General features: G+C 42.1%; 1 protein-coding gene across 1 annotated transcript in view; it reads right to left on the reverse strand.

The window, feature by feature from the left end:
• Positions 1–1,386: 1,386 nt before the first annotated feature.
• LOC130285314 (protein disulfide-isomerase-like protein of the testis) overlaps positions 1,387–13,508 on the reverse strand; it is a 44,217-nt gene continuing 32,095 nt past the window's right edge. Inside the window, exons 7-11 of the mRNA XM_056536670.1 lie at positions 13,179–13,376; positions 10,867–10,987; positions 10,231–10,412; positions 2,182–2,265; positions 1,387–1,452 (exon numbers count right to left, since the gene is read on the reverse strand). Coding sequence (XP_056392645.1) covers positions 1,387–1,452; positions 2,182–2,265; positions 10,231–10,412; positions 10,867–10,987; positions 13,179–13,376 — 651 coding nt within the window. The remainder of the gene's footprint in view (positions 1,453–2,181; positions 2,266–10,230; positions 10,413–10,866; positions 10,988–13,178; positions 13,377–13,508) is intronic.

Raw genomic sequence — 13,508 nt, forward strand, 5'->3', positions numbered from 1 at the left:
GATCAGCAGCCGGGATCTGCCGCGCATGATCTGGGCATTGCTCCGATGCTCGCGGTTATGCTTAGGACATAGCGCACCAGGATGTACATTTAAGTACCAGCTCACCAGGACGTACATTTACGTCCTGCGTCGTTTAGGGGTTAAGACAGTATTTTGTCTATAATGTAAAGATGACTTATGTGCTTTTAGGTTTAGTGAATGGCTGATGTATGTGCACCAAGTGTCCAGAGTATGAGTAAGGCTCACACTACGTTTTCTCCCATACGGGAGCGCATACGGCAGGGGGAGCGAAAACCTCGCGCTCCCGTATGCCTTTGTATGCGCTCCTGTGTGTCATTCATTTCAATGAGCCGGCTGGAGTGAAACGTTCGGTCGGCTCATTTTTGCGCCGTATGCGCTTTTACGACCGGACCTCAAACCGTGGTTGATCACAGTTTTAGGTCCGGGGGAAAAGCGCATACAGCGCAAAAATGACCGAACCGAACGTTTTACTCCGGCCGGCTCATTGAAATGAATGACACACGGGAGCGCATACGAAGGCATACGGGAGCGCGAGGTTTTAGCTCCCCCCTGCCGTATGCGCTCCCGTATGGGAGAAAACGTAGTGTGAACCCACCCTAATACAGTTTAAGAATTAGTAACGTTTGTTACCTCTGCATGTTCAGTATATGTTGATGGTATGGGTGGCATATGCCAAGTATATTATGTTACTGTTTTGTACTGTCATTTACAGCATCTTGTTTACAGGTTTTATACATGGTATAAAGTTATGCTCATTGTGTAGAGACTGGCTGGGTTACTGTAGCTTAGTTCACATTTATTTTTAATAGAAGCTAAACTGCAGTTTCCCAGCTCATCAACTACACAATATACATAGCTGTCTTCTTCCAGGTCGCTTCTGTATACCAACAACAGCTGATTAGCTGGGTACTGGGTGCTCGACCCCCACCAATCCGATATTGATGGTCAATCCTGATGATCATCAATTAAAAAAAGTTCCTGGTAAACCCCTTTTAACTCCTGAGTGGTGTAGGGTAGTAAAAGGGTTAATGTTAAGATCACTGGTGGTCTTGGGTGGTGAAGGGGTTAATAAGTCCTATCTCTGATGGTCTAAGGAAGTGAAGTCTATTGTGTAGGGAAGCTAGGTGGATATCTGGAGCCCACCAACTCCAGGGCTCCAGACCAGGGCTGTTCCGCATTTTTTGTTTTTCAATAAAATATAATGTGGCTGAATAACCTGTGCTGGATATAAATATCTGGAATACCAACAAATACAGGCTCACAGGCAGGAATGAGGAGCATTGGCTGTTGGACGTAAAATCTATTTAGTAATATACAGTAGAAGTAAAGTTTTCTTGGAACCAGCTGTGTAGATAGTGTCAGCTCTTATAGTTCTTCCTTCATTTGCTTTTCATTGTCTTCGTTTGATGATTCTATTGATGAAGAAATTTCCTGAAGAGAACAGAAGAATGAATTTAACATTTCATAATAGGTTGTTTGCTGATGCTGTAATAGCAGAAGTCCATGTTATCAATGGTCAATGTAATACAGAACCATAATGGTAACTAGGGTCTTATTTGTATAAGGCTGCACACTTTGCCTTCTTTTAAATTGAAATAGGATAAATGCTTGGAAGTTCATTTCAGTGGGGAGAAAAGAACCTTGGGTTATATGGACGGAAATCACTATAGTGAAAAGCCTGGGACTTGACTACATGAAAATAATAGGGATCTGTAATAGCAAAGTACATGTACTGTAAAGCAGTTCTGTACACATAATATGGCACCCATAGAAGTCTATGACGCTATACTATGTATGTCTCCTATTTAATATATACAGAAGTTATTTTTATCTGTTTGAAATCCAACAAAAAAATTTAGGTTTTGCTTCTTCCATGTTTGTTTGAAAGTTTTTCTTTCTAGCATTTGGTCCCTTACTCGTTTTGCTCTGCAGCTATTTACACAACATAGTGATAGCATATTTCACATGATATAGTGTATAGGCAGAACACACTGACACATTCACATGGCTTCCCGTCATGGGCCATAAATAATAACATGTTTATTATAATCAGTTCCAACAATCAGATGTATCTGACACAATGGATGTAGTAGACACTAGTGATAGATACAGATGTTTGGTAAACACGTTTTCTTAAAGTAAATCAGTAAAATAATTTACCTCGTCTTTTATATGTGATCTCAGCTCTTGTTCTAAGAATTCTGCAAATGCTTCAATATTCTTTTCCCCTGTATATCTAATAGACTTTATAAAATAAAGCTGAAGTTAGAATAAGTCAATAGAAAAAAAAAAAAGCAACATACATGGGCAAGTTTAACCCCTTAAGGACTCAGTTTTTCCGTTTTTGCATTTTCATTTTTTCCTCAACACCTTCTAAAAATCATAACGCTTTGAATTTTGCACATGAAAATACATATGATGGCTTATTTTTTGCGCCACCAATTCTACTTTGCAGTGACATTAGTCATTTTACCCAAAAATCTACTGCGAAACGGAAAAAAAAAATCATTGTGCTACAAAATTGAAGAAAAAATTTCATTTTGTAACTTTTGGGGGCTTCTGTTTCTACGCAGTACATTTTTGGTCAGAATTACACCTTATCTTTATTCTGTAGGTCCATATGGTTAAAATGATACCCTACTTATATAGGTTTGATTTTGTCGCACTTCTGAAAAAATCATAACTACATGCATGAAAATGTATACGTTTAAAATTGTCAACTTCTGACCCTGTAACTTTTTTATTTTTCCGCGTACAGGCTCGTATGAGGGCACATTTTTTGCGCTGTGTTCTGGAGTTTTTATCAGTACCATTTTTGTGTTGATCAGACTTTTTGATCGCTTTTTATTCATTTTTTTATGATATAAAAAGTGACCAAAAATACGCTATTTTGGACTTGGCGGTTTAACCCCTTAAGGACATAGGGCGTATCCATACGCCCCCGTTTCCAAGTCCTTAAGGACCGAGGGCTTATGGATACGCCCTGAGCATTTCCAGCCCCTGCCGCTAGCCGGAGGGGAGCCGGGGCCGGATGCCTGCTGAAATCGTTCAGCAGGCATCGCGGCATATCGCCCAGGGGGGTCATTATCTACGGCGATTGCCGCAGATCGCTGGACAATTCAGTCCAGCGATCTGCGGCGGATTCCGGGTCAATCGGATCTCCAGTGACCCGATAACCCGGAATTACTGGCTGAACAGCCATTGCCAGCAGGGGTGAGGTGGCACTGGTGCCACCTCACGATCGCCCTGATTCGTCGATCGGTTTCCCGGCCGACCAATCAGGACGCCTGCTGCGGGTGTCACTCCCGCAACCCGCCCCTCTACCGGAGGACATGAGCGGGTGCGGGCAAAAGACCCTGGGTGCTGGGGACCCCAATCCCCGGCATCCCTGTTGGGATCAGGGCTCCAGGAGCGGCGGCGAGGGACTGACCTGTGCGGCGGCATCGTGGAGCAGCAGCAGGAGATGAGTGACAGCCTCCTGCTGTTGCTTGGCAACAGCTCCCAGCATGCAAAAAGGGCATGCTGGGAGATGTAGTTATGCAACAGCAGGAGGCAGACCACCACAACTCCCAGCATGCCCTTATGGGCATGCTGGGACTTGTAGTTTTGCAACAGCTGGAGGCACATTTTTCTATGGAAAAGTGTACCTTCAGCTGTTGTATAACTACAGCTCCCAGCTTGAACAATCAGCTAAAGTGCATGCTGGGAGTTGTAGTGGTGCATCTGGTGGTTGCATAACTACAACTCCCAGCATGCCTGTTGGTTGTCGGTGACTGCTGAGAGTTGTAGTTTTGCAACAGCTGAAGGCACACTGAGTTAAGTAGCAAACCAGTGTGTCTCCAGCTGTTGCATAACTACAATCCCCAGCCAAAGTAGTATGCCTCCGGCTGTTGCATAACTACAAGACCCAGCATGCCCTTCCACTGTCCGTACATGCTGGGGGTTGTAGCTTTTGCAACAGCTGAAGGCACACAGGTTGTGAAACACAGAGTTTGGTAACAAACTCAGTGTTTTGCAACCAGTGTGCCTTCAGCTGTTGCAAAACTACAACTCCCAGCATGCACTGATAGACCGTATATGCTGGGAGTTGTAGTTTTGCAACAGCTGGATGTTTCCCCCCCCCCCCCCCCCCCTCAATGTGAACGTACAGGGTACACTCACATGGGTGGAGGATTACAGTAAGTATCCGGCTGCAAGTTTGAGCTGCGGCAAATTTTCTGCCGCAGCTCAAACTGCCAGCGAGAAACTACTGTGAACCCCCGCCCGTGCGACTGTACCCTAAAAACACTACACTACACTAACACAAAATTAAATAAAAAGTAAAAAAACACTACATATGCACATACCCCTACACAGCCCCCCTCCCCAATAAAAATGAAAAACGTCTGGTACGCCACTGTTTCCAGAACGGAGCCTCCAGCTGTTGCAAAACAACTACTCCCAGTATTGCCAGATAGCCACTGACTGTCCAGGCATGCTGGGAGTTATACAACAGCTGGAGGCACCCTGTTTGGGAATCTCTGGCGTAGAATACCCCTATGTCCACCCCTATGCAAGTCCCTAATTTAGGCCTCAAATGCGCATGGCGCTCTCACTTTGGAGCCCTGTCGTATTTCAAGGCAACAGTTTAGGGCCACATATGGGGTATCGCCGTACTCGGGAGAAATTGTGTTACAAATTTTGGGGGGTATTTTCTGCTATTACCCTTTTTAAAAATTTAAAATTTTGGGGAAAACAAGCATTTTAGGTAAAAAAAAAAAAATATTTTTTTTTTTACCTATACAAAAGTCATGAAACACCTGTGGGGTATAAAGGTTCACTTAACCCCTTGTTACGTTCCCCGAGGGATCTAGTTTCCAAAATGGTATACCATGTGTTTTTTTTTTTTTGCTGTCCTGGCACCATAGGGACTTCCTAAATGTGGCATGCCCCCAGAGCAAAATTTGCTTTCAAAAAGCCAAATGTGACTCCTTCTCTTCTGGGACCTGAAGTGCGCCAGCAGAGCACTTTTCACCCCCATATGGGGTGTTTTCTGAAGCGGGAGAAATTGGGCTTCAAATTTTGGGGTGTGTTTTCTGCTATTACCCTTTTTAAAAATGTAAACATTTTGGGAAACCAAGCATTTTAGGTAACATTTTTTTTTATTTTTTTTACATATGCAAAAGTCGTGAATCACCTGTAGGGTATTAAGGTTCACTTTACCCCTTGTTACGTTCCCTGAGGGGTCTAGTTTCCAAAATGGTATGCCATGTGTTTGTTTTTTTTTTGCTGTCCTGGCACCATAGGGGCTTTCTAAAGGTGACATGCCCCCCAAAAACCATTTGTTGCTCCTTCCCTTCTGAGCCCTCTACTGCGCCCACTGAACACTTTACATAGACATATGAGGTATGTCCTTACTCGAGAGAAAATGGATTTCAAATACAAGTAAAACTTTTCTCCTTTTTACCCCTTGCAAAAATTCAAAAATTGGGTCTACAAGAACATGCGAGTGTAAAAAATGAAGATTTTGAATTTTCTCCTTCACTTTGCTGCTATTCCTGTGAAACACCTAAAGGGTTAATACACTTACTGAATGTCATTTTGAATACTTTGGGGGGTGCAGTTTTTATAATGGGGTCTTTTATGGAGTATTTCTAATATGAAGACTCTTCAAATCCACTTCAAAACTGAACTGGTCCCTGAAAAATAGTGAGTTTGAAAATTTTGTGAAAATTTTCAAAATTGCTGCCGAACTTTGAAGCCCTCTGGTGTCTTCCAAAAGTAAAAACTCATAAATGTTATGATGCAAACATAAAGTAGACATATTGTATATGTGAACCCAAAAAAAAAATTATTTTGAATATCCATTTTCCTTACAAGCAGAGAGCTTCAAATTAGAAAAATGCAAAATTTTCATTTTTTTCATCAAATTTGGGGATTTTTCACCAAGAAAGGATGCAAGTTACCATAAAATTTTACCACTAAGTTAAAGTAGAATATGTCACGAAAAAACAGTCTCGGAATCAGAATGATAACTAAAAGCATTCCAGAGTTATTAATGTTTAAAGTGACAGTGGTCAGATGTGCAAAAAATGCTCTGGTCCTTAAGGTGAAAAAGGGCTAGGTCCTTAACCCCTTAAGGACCAAGGACGTACCGGTACATCCTTGGTCCTGCTCTCCTGATATAACGCGGGGTTACATAGTAACCCCGCGTCATATCACGGCGGGCCCGGCATCATATAGCGTGGAGCGCCAATCGCGGCGCCGCGCCATTAACCCTTTAGCCGCGTGCTCATAGCTGAGCCGTGCGGCTGAAAGTGAAAGTTGCCGGCTAGCTCAGTCGGGCTGTTTGGGATAGCCGCGGCTAATCGCGGCATCCTGAACAGCTTACAGGACAGCGGGAGGGCCCCTACCTGCCTCCTCGCTGTCTGATCGCCGAATGACTGCTCAGTGCCTGAGATCCAGGCCTGAGCAGTCATGCGGCAGAATCGTTGATCACTGGTTTCCTATGAGAAACCAGTGATCAATGATGAAGATCAGTGTGTGCAGTGTTATAGGTCCCTATGGGACCTATAACACTGCAAAAAAAAAGTGAAAAAAAAAGTGAATAAAGATCATTTAACTCCTCCCCTATTAAAAGTTTGAATCACCCCCCTTTTCCAATAAAAAAAAAAAAAAAAAAACACAGTGTAAATGAAAATAAACATATATGGTATCACCACGTGTGGAATTGTCCGAATTATAAAAATATATCATTAATTAAACCACTCGGTCAATGGCGTGCACGCAAAAAAAATTCCAAAGTCCAAAATAGTGCATTTTTGGTCACTTTTTATATCATTTAAAAATGAATAAAAAGCGATCAATAAGTCCTATCAATGCAAAAATGGTACCGTTAAAAACTTCAGATCATGGCGCAAAAAATGAGCCCTCATACCGCCCCATACACGGAAAAATAAAAAAGTTATAGGGGTCAGAAGATGACAATTTTAAACGTATTAATTTTCCTGCATGTAGTTATGATTTTTTCCAGAAGTCCGACAAAATCAAACCTATATAAGTAGGGTATCATTTTAATCGTATGGACCTACAGAATAAAGATAAGGTGTCATTTTTACCAAAAAATTTACTACGTAGAAACGGAAGCCCCCAAAAGTTACAAAACGGCATTTTTTTTTTCAATTTTGTCGCACAATGATTTTTTTTCCCGTTTCACCGTAGATTTTTGGGCAAAATGACTGACGTCATTACAAAGTAGAATTGGTGGTGCAAAAAATAAGCCATCATATGGATTTTTAGGTGCAAAATTGAAAGAGTTATGATTTTTTAAAGGCAAGGAGAAAAAAACGAAAATGCAAAAACGGAAAACCCCCCGATCCTTAGGGGGTTAAGGGGTTAATTAATTATATCATTTTATAGTTCGGACATTTACGCACGCGGCAATACCACATATGTAAATTTTTATTTACACTTTTTTTTTATGGGAAAAGGGGGGTGATTCAAACTTTTATTAGGGAAGGTGTAAAATGACCTTTGCAAAAAAAAAGTGAAAAAAAAAGTAAACAGTGTTATAGCTCCCATACGGACCTATAACACTGCACACACTGATCTCCTATGCTGATCCCTGTAAAGCCATAGCTTTGCACGGATCAGTCAGATAGGGGCTTGATTGCTCAAGCCTGTAGCTCAGGCTTGGAGCAGTCAATCGACGATCGGACACCGCAGAGTCAGGTAAGGAGACCTCTGCCTGCGTCCCAGCTGATCGGAACATCGCGATTTTATCGCGATGTCCCGATCAGCCCCACTGAGCTGCCGGGAAGCGTTTACTTTCATTTTCAGACGCAGCGGTCAACTTTGATCGCCGCGTCTGAAGGGTTAACAGCGCGCGGCACAACGATCGGTGGCGCACGCTGTTAGCCCAGGGTCCCAGCTATCGTTAGCAGCCGGGACCGACCCGGTGTGATGCGGGGTCAGGGCGTGACCCCGTTTTTCACACGGGGACCGGGCTTAGGGCGTTCAGGTACGCCCTAAGTCCTTAAGAGGTTAAAGGGGTTGTGCGCTGTCCTGCCTTTCGGAGCTCCGCTCGCAGCGTCCGGAAGTTCATTACTCCGAACGCTGTGTGCGGGCTTCCGTGTTCGCGGCCGCCCCCTCAATGAAAGTCTATGGGAAGGGGGCGCGACTGCTGTCACGCCCCCTTCCCATAGACTTTCGTTGAGGCTGCGGGCGCGAACTCGGAAGCCCGCACATAGCGTTCGGAGTAATGAACTTCCGGACGCTGCGAGCGGAGCTCCGAAAGGCAGGGCAGCGCACAACCCCTTTAAGGAATCTGAAAACTATTGCTATCCCACTGTTAATTTTCCCAGTGTGACTGGAAAATAAATAACTAAATCAATTTTAAAGTTTTTCTTTTACTTCAGTTTTTTGGCTGTAAGCATTACTTCCAGTAAAAAGTGCTTTTATTTTGCAAAGGTTTTTAAAATGTTTAAAAAAAAAAACAAACAAAAATACACAGATGTATGGTATTGCCCCAATCAGATTGACCGATATAATTAAGTTAAAGGGGCTGTCCATTCTATGTGAAAAGTTAGCAGCAGGCAGCCAGAAGTTTAAAATAATGAACTATTCCATACCCACCTCTCCTGATCCAGCCTCAAGGCTCTGTTTCGACCTAGTGTTTACCTTGAAGACTGGATGGGGTAGGTGAGTATGGCATAGTTTAGTTATTTTACAGCCCTAGCTGCCTCCTCCTCCTGCTGACTTTTTCAAAAATCAAACAATCCCTTTAACGACCAAGTGATTTTTCTTCACTTTTTCATTGTAGCTTTTTCATTTTTCTGTCAACATACCGTAACTTGTTTTTTACAGGACAAGTTGCACTTTTCATTGGGATCCACATGACTTTTTGAATACTTTCTTTTCTGGGGTTGTTTTTGTGTATATTTATTTGGGATTGGATGTGTGTTACTTTTTTATATAAAAATATGTTTCAAAACTTCCCTTTTTGCTTTTTATTAGTCACAGAAGGAGACATGCAGTCTCCTGATTGGTCATGTCATACACTACACTTCCCATCCCCGTTCCAGTGATCATGACGCTCGGGGTGTCAATGAGGTGACAGATGCCTAAAAACACTTAGATGACAAAATTAAACCAAGGTATCTAAGGAGTTAAACTACATGGAACAGAGGTTCTGGTAGATAGAGCTGGAGCCTGGCTGTCCTTTATCCCAAGATTAAAGGGGTACTCTGCCCCTAGACATCCAAAGGATGTCTGATCGCAGGGGTCCTGCCACTGGGGACCCCTGGGGTCTCTCTTGCAGCATCCTTGTTCATGAGCTGCATGGAGCGATAGAGGGGCCGGGGTATTATGACGTCACGGCTCTGCCTCCTCAATGCCAGTCTATGGGAGGGGGCGTGATGGCCACGCCCCCTCCCATATGCTCGCATTGAGGGGGCAGGGCCTTGATGTCACAATACCCCAGCCTCTGTATCGCCCGTCATCAGCCACTGAACGATCTTCACTCTTTGCAGCTCATGAACGGGGGTGCTGTAAAAGAGATTGCGGGGTTCCCCAGTGGCAGGACCCCCGCGAGCAGACATCTTATCCCCTAACCTTTGGATAGGGGATAAGATGTCTAGGGGAGGAGTACCCCTTTAAAAGTTATTCCTCATACACAGGGTTAGTGGTTAACTAACTGCTCAATGTGGGTTTGACTGCTAGGATCCCCACTGATCACAAAAATGGGGGTAAATTTTCCCCAAAAAATGGAGTAGCAGACATTTATTCACCATAGGGCTTCCAAACTATTTATATGTACCTTAAATTGGTTCTATTAAAAACAGGCCTAACATAGTTACATGTGTTATTGTGTAAACCTGGTAAAAAATGAAAAACGGTAATGCCGTAATTGTACTGACCTGCAGAATAAAGGGGATGTTAATAAGAATGTACAGTGACCTCACAAAACAAATGGTAAAATAGCACTTTTTCTCTATTCCTCCCCCAACAAAATGTTAATAAGTTACACAGTATGTACAGTATTCATAGTGATCCCACTGGAAAATACAACAAGACCTCATGCAGCAACTTGAATGGAAAAGTACAAAATGTTTGAGTCTTGGAAGGTGACAATGAAAAAACAATATACAAATATCAGTCTTTAAGGGATTAATAAAAACATTTTCACAATTTTATGTTATGTTGTATTTTTTTGGGGGAGTATTCAAGTACCTTGGTATCTGATCCAGCAGGGAAGAACCGAAAATAAGGGTAGCGCTCTGACATTATCAGTTGAATTTCATTGGCTGTGCAGTCTATTTTGGCAATTGTTACGTTAGTGTTATTTTGGTATCTTTTTCCTAACTCTTCCCATACAGGAAAAAGTTCTTTGCATGGTTTGGACCAGGGAGCATCTATAGAAAAAAACAAAAAAACTTAGGATTATTATTTGCCAAGACAAATGATTTGAAATGAATAACAATTTAAAAAAAGAATGCAACGCTGAAGACTTCTGAGAACTATGGACCCTGAGTAATTTCTATTTAAAGGGTTACTCCGCTACCCAACGTCCGGAACATTGAGTTCCGAACGCTGTGTGCGGCTTTCCGTGTTTATGCCCGCCTCCTCGTGACATCACGCCCCATCATGTGACGTCAGGTCCCGCCCCCCCAATGCAAGTCTATGGGAGGGAGTGTGATGGCTGTTGTGCCCCCTTCCCATAGACTTTCATTGAGGGGGAAGGCTGTGACGTCACAAGGGGCCGGGTGTGAACACAGAAGCCCGCACACAGCGTTTGGAACTCAATGTTCCGGATTTTCTTTGTAGGAAAAGCAAATAATATGGTAAATTAGATCACTTCTTACTTACAGAACATGACAAAAGCATTGTTTGATTTATCGAAAGCAACTTTATTAAAATTTTTCCCAACCAGTTCTTTTACTGGATGTTTGTCCCAGTCCTTCGGGATGTCTTCACTGTCTCTCTGGGGCTGGATTCAGAAATAAGATTTTAAACAAATATCAGTGGTTGGTCATGTAACACATTCACTGCAGCAGAATGCAAGTAGTAATGTAGTCATGTAAAGAAACATTTGGTTTTGGTAATAGTGTGATTAAAGGGTTTTTCCCGGGAACGCAACTTATCCCTTATCTTCAGAACGAGGAACCCAGAATTTGGAACCAAGTCTCCCTTAAGAATAGATGGGCGGTCACGTGAGCACAGCACTGCTCTATTCCTTTTCTATGGAACCCACCAGAGATAACCAAATACTATACTCGGCTGTCTTCTGCAGTTTCCATAGAGAATGAATGGAGCGGCAGTGCCCCTCTGTTCTCAGGGGAAACTGTTTTCCATTCTTGAGATTGTGGTTGGTCCCAGCAGTCAAACTCCCCCCAAACAGATATGTATCCCTTATCCTGAGGATAGGGGATATCTTGAATTCATGGGAAAAAAACTCTTTAAAGGGGTACTCCGGTGGAAAAAAAATGTTTTTAAATCAACTGATGGCAGAAAGTGAAACAGATTTGTATATTACTTTTATAAAAAAAAATCCTAATCCTTCCAGTACTTATCAGCTTCTATATGTTCCAGAGGAAGTTGAGTTGTTCTTTCCAGTCTGACCACAGTGCTCTCTGCTGACACCTCTGTCCGTGTCAGGAACTGTCCAGAGCAGGAGCCAATCCCCATAGCAAACCTCTCCTGCTCCAGACAGTTCCTGACACGGACAGAGGTGTCGACAGAGAGCACTGTGGTCAGACTGGAAAGAATTTCACAACTTCCTCTGTAGTATACAGCAGCCGATAAATTCTGGAAAAATTAAGATTTTTAAAAAGAAGTAATTTACAAATCTGTTTAACTTTCTGGCATCAGATGATTTGAAAAAAATTAAATTTTAATGTTTTCCACCCGAGCACCCCTTTAAGGCTAGGTTTTCACACAGATGTGTTATGGCTTTTTATGCCACTGCAGTTTTTGAGCCAAAGCCAGAATTGTATTCAAAAGGAATAGGAAATATACAGGAAGGATTATACTTCTCCTTCCTGCTGGATCCACTTCTGACTTTGGGGATCTTTGTTAAAGTAAGGCCATACTTTCAACACAGTCTCCCAATACAGATGGGAGAAAGAGAGTGAATGAATAAATGGAAAGAGGAAGGAGAGAGGTGGATGGGCTCAGATTGGAGTCGGTTCGGGAGAAAACCAATAATATTATTGATTATTTTGCTTTTGGATAATTATATGGGGGTTTGGTTGAGGGGGGGGGAGGAGAGGAGAGATATTAGTTGTTTAATTAAACTGATAATAAGAATATGTGGATGATGGGGTCGGAAAGGACACTGAAACCGGATTGGAGAGATGTACAAGGGAGGGAGGGGGGTTGGGGAAAAGGAATTTTCTTCTACAAAGAGAATGATAACAAAAGAAAAAGTATTTTTGTAAAAAGAATGAAGAAGTTGTTGTTATTGTAAATATAAAAGAAAAAAAAGTCTGGCTCAAACAAGGGTCAGTTTTCATAGGAAGCAAAATAAAAAATGGTATACATTGGGCTATCGGATGAACATTAAGCCGACGTAAACTGGGGCATACTCATGGCACGCCTATTGAGCTCAATTGACTGAACATAATCTACTTGTGACTATGTTCTGTCCATTTCATAGATGTATCCTATTTGTTTTGTTAAGGACTCATAAGGGCGTTAATCTGTACTTTGTGGAATACATAGGTATACATTTTTGCAGATATCTTGACATATACCTCTGATGTATATGGAAAATGTCCCACACCCTGAACTTCATCTTATGTTATTTAGTTTCACAGTTAAAAAGTGTAAATTTGGAAATGCCTTTGAGAGGGAGAAATCAGCACAGTCTAGGGTGGCAAAGAATGGATATATTGTAATGATGGGTGTAATCTTTAAAAAAAAAAAAAAAAAAAAAATCATCATGTTTTGAGTTACTATATATGAATCCTCAAAATACATCCATTTGCAAAAACATTAAAACCAATGCCCATACTGACTCCCTGTCCACTGCCAATAGCATCTGCATGTAACTACAACTGCAGCTTCATTAGGTTTTGATGCTTTGGCTGATCAGTGTACAGTATGTGCAGCCATCTAGGCATTATAATGTTGACTGTTATCTACTATTAGCTCAGCTTATAAAGACCCATAGGCAATACCTTGGCTTTTCCATCCAAGTAACTCTGGCAGAAGCTTCTGATATTTTCAAAGGTGATGTCATCCGCTGGCATTCTGTATTTTGTATCACTTGTTAGGTTTAGAATGCGAATTGCCGGGGTATCCACCTCTTTGATACGGAAATATTCAAAGATTCGGCCATTCCGACTTTCATCGGTGTTAACCAACACAAATACAATCTAGTGGGTGAAGAAAAGTTAAGTGTTAGCTAAGTCTAGCATCGCAGTCATGTAGTAGTTAGGATTCTCGTCTTGCAGCACCCTGGCCAAACACTCCAGATTTCATCAGGTCAACATCTAAGAAGAATTATA

This window comes from Hyla sarda, chromosome 8 (assembly GCF_029499605.1).
Source record: "Hyla sarda isolate aHylSar1 chromosome 8, aHylSar1.hap1, whole genome shotgun sequence".
In the NCBI taxonomy this organism is placed as follows: domain Eukaryota; kingdom Metazoa; phylum Chordata; class Amphibia; order Anura; family Hylidae; genus Hyla; species Hyla sarda.